Source organism: Emiliania huxleyi (genome assembly GCF_000372725.1).
Source record: "Emiliania huxleyi CCMP1516 chromosome Unknown EMIHUscaffold_166, whole genome shotgun sequence".
Taxonomy (NCBI): Eukaryota; Haptophyta; order Isochrysidales; family Noelaerhabdaceae; genus Emiliania; species Emiliania huxleyi.
The window spans coordinates 257,567-263,649 of record NW_005200922.1 but is presented as its reverse complement, the minus strand read 5'-3'; the positions used below and the strand labels follow the sequence as shown (position 1 = coordinate 263,649).

At 71.8% G+C, this 6,083-nt stretch overlaps 1 protein-coding gene across 1 annotated transcript; it reads right to left on the bottom strand.

Moving 5' to 3' along the window:
- Positions 1-810: 810 nt before the first annotated feature.
- EMIHUDRAFT_112289 (hypothetical protein) lies at positions 811-4,765 on the bottom strand (the record flags this gene model as incomplete). The annotated part of the gene is made up of 3 exons (XM_005784957.1): positions 811-2,184; positions 2,263-2,430; positions 2,540-4,765. The coding sequence occupies 3 exons, from the start codon at positions 4,763-4,765 to the stop codon at positions 811-813; spliced, it is 3,768 nt and encodes a 1,255-aa protein (XP_005785014.1).
- Between the last annotated feature and the right edge of the window lie 1,318 nt (positions 4,766-6,083).

Sequence of the window (6,083 nt, the reverse complement as noted above, 5' to 3'; positions counted from 1 at the left end):
CCGCCGCCGAGCCCACCTCCGCCGAGCCTGCCACCCTCGCCGCCACCGCCCTCGCCACCTCCGCCCTCGCCACCGCCGTCGCCTCCGCCGCCGTCGCCTCCGCCGCCGTCGCCTCCTCCGTCGCCACCGCCACCCTCGCCACCGCCGCCGTCTCCGCCGCCGTCGCCACCGCCGTCGCCGCCGCCGCCCTCGCCGCCGCCTCCCTCCGCCTCGCCCTCGCCGCCGCCCGGCGGACGGCGAAACCTGGCCGACGACGAGGTTGAGATTGACGTCTCTGCGCCAGCTGCGAGTCCGCGTGCTCCTTTGCTGGCCGTGTGCGTCTTGCTTGCCGGAGCTGCGCTTTCGGTCACCGCCTGGCGGCGCAGGCCCAGGTGCTCGCAAAGCCTGCTGCCCGTGTCGGAGAGGGATAGCACGAGAATCTCTGGCCGGAGCTCGATGTGATATCTGACGAGAGTTCTACACTCGACTGCGGTGTGCGGAGAGTTAAGAGTGTGCGGTGCTTTGGCACAGTAATTGGCTTGGGCGTCTGCACTGGACCTGAGCGGTTTTTACCGGTTGATAATAAACAGAGCGACTTATTTGATATCGCCAGCCGCCTTGGAATAGTTCCGTCAGTGGCTGCACTTGTCGCCCATAGATGGCGCGTGGCGCGGTCGGATGACTAGGGGAGAAAAAGGTGCCGGAGATCCTACGGCTTTAGCTCGCTGGGAGACGTGCGCAACCTAAACGCTAAAGTTGGGAATAGGGGAGAAGTGTCAGTGTGAGGGGAGGGCGTAGGCTGGCGTTTTTGCCTTTGAAATGAACAGTTTTTTATTTGATATCGCCATCCACACACACACACACGTTTCGAGCTGGCACATTCTCGTCCGATCTCGGGAACGCCGCGAAGCGACGAGTGAACACCTCGCGCTCCGTCGCGACGGGCGAGATCGCCAGTTCCTCGTACGCAAGTGCCGAGAGGCAAAAGAGGCGGCTGCGAGCCTCGTGCTCGGTCATGCCCCTCTTGTCAGCAGCGGCTAGCTCACACAGCCCTCGCGTGAAGTCGAGAATCTGGCCGCAGCGGTGCTGAAGAGCCTCGCGCAGCTCAGCCAGTGCGCACCCCTCGCGAAGCCGCGCAACCTCTGCGGTCTGGGAGGAGGCATCGTGCTCGGCGACGAGCGCATTCAGCTGCTGCTCTCGCAGCTCGAGCGCCGAGCGGGCGTCCGCGAGAGCGGCTGCTGACTCGCTTGCTGCGGTCTCGGCGTTTGCCTGCAGCTCGTTTGCCTGCAGCAGCTCCTCCGCCAGCCGTGTCGCGTGCAGCGCCGAGCCGTCGGCTGCGGCCTGGATGGCGTCGCTCTGGCGCGTGTGCTCCTGCTGCAGCTCGTCGTACTGATGGATCATCAGCACCAGGTCGTCCTCGCGCTTCTGCAGGGCGGTCGAGGTGCGGACGAGCTCAGCCGACGAGGAGACCGCCTCGGCCTCCGCGCTGCGCAGCTCGCGGAGCAAAACCGTCCTCCAGCTGTCGCACAGGATCTCGAGCTCTCGCTCCCGCAAGGCGCCCGACTCGACCAGCTCCAGCCGCTGCGTCGCCTCGTCGGCTCGCGCGGCAGCCTCCTCGAGGGCCGTCGCCGTCGCCATCCGCAAAGCCACCATCTGCGCCTCCGCCGTCGCCGCCGCAATGCCCCCCTCCTCCGCCTGCTCCTCCGCGTGTTGCAGCGCGGCGTGGAGGGACGCCACCGCCACCTTTGCCACCTCCCCCATCTCCGCCACCTCCATCGCCGCCGCCGCCCTCGCCCCCTCCGCCTGCTCCTCCGCTTGCCGCAGCGCGGCGTGAAGCGAAGCAGTCTCCGCGCGCGAACAAGCAAGCCGGGCCTGAAGCGCGGCGCCGAGGGCGGCCTTTGCATCGAGGGCACCGCGCAGCTGGTTGCTCACGGTGGCGAGCTCGAGGCTGAGCGTGTTTCCGTCGCGCAGCGCCGCATTCTCCGCGTGGAGCCGCTGCAGCTGCTGCTCCATGCCGGCGACCGCGTCCTTTGCGCCGCGCAGCTCCTCCGCGAGGATCTCCTTCTCGAAGGCCTCCATCCGGCCGCCGGCCGCCTCGGAGCGCAGCCGCGTGTTTTCGATCCGCAGCTTGGAGTTGTCGGACGTGAGGTCCTCGAGCCTGCGCTGCTGCGCCTCGTTGCGCGCCTGCGCCTGCTTGGCGTCCACCTAATGGGACATGTCCCGGACTCGTCGCGGACGTGTGCATGGCACGTCCTGGACGGCACGAGCTTGCTCGGCGTCCACCTCGAGTGTGCAGAGGAACTCCTCGCGCGAGGCCGCCTGCTTGTGCGCCGCACGCAGCTCATCGGCGGCGTCGGCGTGCTGGTCGCGCAACCTTTCAAACTCTAAGAGGAGCTCGTCGCTCACGCCGCGGTCCGCGTTGCCAACTGACCGGCCGGGGAAATCGGCGGCCTGTGCGGAGAAGGGCGCGGGAGGGCCAAATGAGCGTTGTGCACGCGCGACGCGACGGTGCGCCCTCCCACCGACACCCCCCCCCCCCAAACCCACCCCCTCCGCACACCTCGCGGAGGCGAGCGTTCTCGCGCTTGTACAGCTCCAGCTCGGTGAGCGTGCGGCCCATGCGCGCCTTCCACTCCTGCGGCGGCGCCTTGCGCAAGAGCTCGGCGTTGAGCGAGCGAACCGCGTCGCGCCGCCAGTGCTCCCAATCGCGCTCCGTCGCCTCTGCCACCGCCGTGTCGTACCACTCTCGCATCTCGTGCTCCGACTCGGCCAGGGCTGCCTCGCGCTCCTCCAGCGCCGCCTCGCGCGCCGCCAGCTCCTCGCCGCGCCGCTCGGCCGCCAGCTGCGCCTCGTGCGCCGCGGCGGCGCTGGCGGCAGCGACGGCGCCGAGCGCGGCGGCGGAGGAGCTCTTTCTGCAGGCGACGGCGTGCCCGCCGTCCGCCGCACTCGCGCACCCGCCGCCAGCCGCCGCGGGCGGGAGAGGGCTGAGGAGGCTGGTGAGGTCGCCCTTGGCCAAGTCTCCCCCCGCCGGGCGGGGAGGGGTCGAAGCCACGGCAGCCGCCCGCGGCGGCGGGGGCAGCCGAAACGTGCCGCCGGAGGGAGAAGCGAGCGGCGTGGCGGTGGAGCCGGCGACGCGTGGCTTCGACCGGTGGGCGGCGGCCCTGCCCGCCGAGCCGGCCCCGCCCCCGCCCGCCGTGCCGGCCGCCTCTCTCCCGCCGCCCTCTCCACCGCTCAGCCGGAGGTCGTCCTCGTCGGCCGATGCGAAAGGGTCGAGGGAGGAGAGGGAGGAGCGCGACGGGCTCGCAGCTGCAGCCGTGCCGCACGTCTCGACGTCGACGCCTGCGAGCCGGGGTGCGTTGCGTGTCGGGGAAGAGAGAGGGTGAGTCGGGCAAGGTGACGCAGGGGGGGGGGGGGGGGCGGCGCCGCTGCACGGCGAGAAGAGGCCGCTCTCGCCGGCCGGAGAGAAGAGGCTGTTATCGGAGGAGAGGAGGCCCCCCCCGGTCGGAGGCCCGCTGAAGCCGCCAGGCCCGTCCCTGCCGCCAGGCCCGTCCCTGCCGCCCCAGGGGGTCGAGGGGGCCCCGGCGGCGAAGTCGGCGGGCGGGGCGGAGGGGGGGCCGCTGAAGTCGAAGGCGGAGGAGCAGTTGTCGCCCGAGGACGGGCCTCGGCTGCGGTCTGCCTCGCCCACGCTGAAGGGCGAGAGCAGGCCGGGCGAGAGCGACGGCGGGTCTCCCGCGTCCAAGCCCGGCGGCGCCGTCTCTGCGAACCGCCGCACCGCGCCGCGGAGAGGACGGCCAGAGCCGCCGCTAGACGGCGTGCGCACCGGAGGCGGCGGCGGCGGCGCGTCCGGCGACGCCGCGAAGCTACGCACCTCAGACCCGACCGCCTCGGGGTCGTGCGTGGCCACAGCCTCCGGCGCACGGTGCTGCACCCTCCCGCCGCCGGCAGCGCCGACCGGAGTGCGCCGGCGTGCGTGGCGAGCCACCCGGCGAGACTCGGCGGAGGGCCCGAGCGGGGAGAAGCCGGAGCCCGCGGAGCTCGGAGAGGGTCCACCAAAGGAGTCCGCCGACTCCTCCCCCGAGCCGGCCGCAGCGCCGAGGCGGCGCGCCACTGTCGCCACCGCCGCCGCGAGCCCGGCTGTTGGCGTCACGAGGGCGCTGCTGGCGCTCTCGTCCACCCGCCGCGGTGGTGGCGTCTCTGGAGGCGGCGGCGGCACCTGGATCCGCAGGCCTGCCGCCGCTGGCGATCGCGCGGTGGTGGTCGCGCAGGCGGAGGCCGTGGAGCGCAGCGCGTCGGCTGGGCGGCAAAAGGCGCCCTCAGCGCGACCACCAGCGCCCGCCTGTCGCAGTCGGACGAGCGTCTGGTCGATTGCCCGCTGCACTGGCGGCGTCGAGGGCGCCTCTTCAGCTGGCAGCGCCCACGCCGTCTCGCGAGTCTCCGTGTGGTAGTAGTACACTGTGCCGTCAGCCGCAGCTGCTTGCCGCCAGCCCGGCGTGGGCGTTGGCTCGGCGGACCCCGCGGCGGTGGAGCCCGGCGTGGGAGTTGGCTCGGCGGAGCCCGCTATGGTGGAACCGGCGGTCGACGCGGAGGCGATTCCGTCGGGATGGCTTCGAAGCTCGGCGAGCGCCGCGGCTGCCTCTGCCTCAAACGATGAGCCGCTCAGCGGCGACAAACCACCAGATCCGCCGTCGCGGTGGGACGTCTCGGGCACAAACGCGCCCGAGGTCGGACGCCAGGGTGGTGGCTCGGCCTCGCCGCTGCCTCCCGAGGAGGCGGAACGAGAGGCCATATGGACCCTGGCCAAGAGCCTTTCCAACGCAACTGCCAGGGTTCGGACTTTCTGCGGGGTATGGTATGGAACCGAGCTTGCTCTAGAAACCATCCGAGACCATACCCCCCCGCCTGCTGACAGACCTGCTGGGGTATGGTAGGGCTAGTCTTGGGCGGTCAGGACCATTGGAACCCAGCAGCATCACTGCATCAGCAAAACAAAATCTCTCTCTGCATCAGCTCTGTTTTCTTTCTATCTTTTTACAGCCAAACGCTCCTCTCACAGCAGACTGGCACGACACGGGTGTGGACTGGCGCGCACATGACTAACAATGACCGGAAGGGAAGCAAAGGCCAACTTCTCCGCACTCTCGTCAGATATCACATCGAGCTCCGGCCAGAGATTCTCGCGCTATCCCTGTCCGACACGGGCAGCAGGCTTTGCGAGCACCTGGACCTGCGCCGCCGGGCGGTGACCGAAAGCGCAGCTCCGGCAAGCAAGACGCACAAGGCCAGCAAAGGAGCACGCGGCCTCGCGGCTGGTGCAGAGACCTCAATCTCAACCTCGTCGTCGGCCAGATTTCGACGTCTGCCGTTGCCGTTGCCGTTGCCGTTGCCGTTGCCGTTGCCGTTGCCGTTGCCGTTGCCAGGAGACAGCGGTGGAGGCGACGGCGGCGGCGGCGACGGGGGCGGAGGCGACGGCGGCGGAGGCGACGGCGGCGGCGGTGAGGGTGGTGGCGACGGTGGCGGCGAGGGCGGCGGAGGCGAGGGCGGTGGCGGCGACGGCGGTGGCGACGGCGGCGGCGACGGCGGCGGCGGCGAGGGTGGCGGTGGCGAGGGCGGAGGCGAGGGCGGCGGCGACGGAGGTGGGGGTGAGGGTGGCGGAGGCGACGGCGGGGGGGAAGGCGGAGGTGGCGAGGGCGGTGGCGGCGAGGGCGGCGGCGAGGGCGGCGGAGGCGAGGGCGGTGGCGGCGACGGTGGGGGTGAGGGCGGCGGAGGCGACGGCGGCGGAGGCGAGGGTGGGGGCGACAGCGGCGGAGGCGACGGAGGCGGAGGCGACGGTGGTGGTGAGGGTGGAGGTGGCGACGGCGGCGGCGGCGAGGGTGGCGGCGAGGGTGGCGGCGAGGGCGGTGGCGGCGAAGGCGGCGGCGGCGACGGCGGTGGCGAAGGTGGCGGAGACGGCGGCGGTGGCGAGGGCGGTGGCGGCGACGGCGGGGGAGACGGTGGCGGCGAGGGCGGCGGAGGTGTAGGCGGCGGGGGTGAGGGCGGCGGCGACGGCGGTGGCGAGGGCGGCGGCGGTGAGGGTTATCCGATACTTCCTCAAACATATCTCAAAT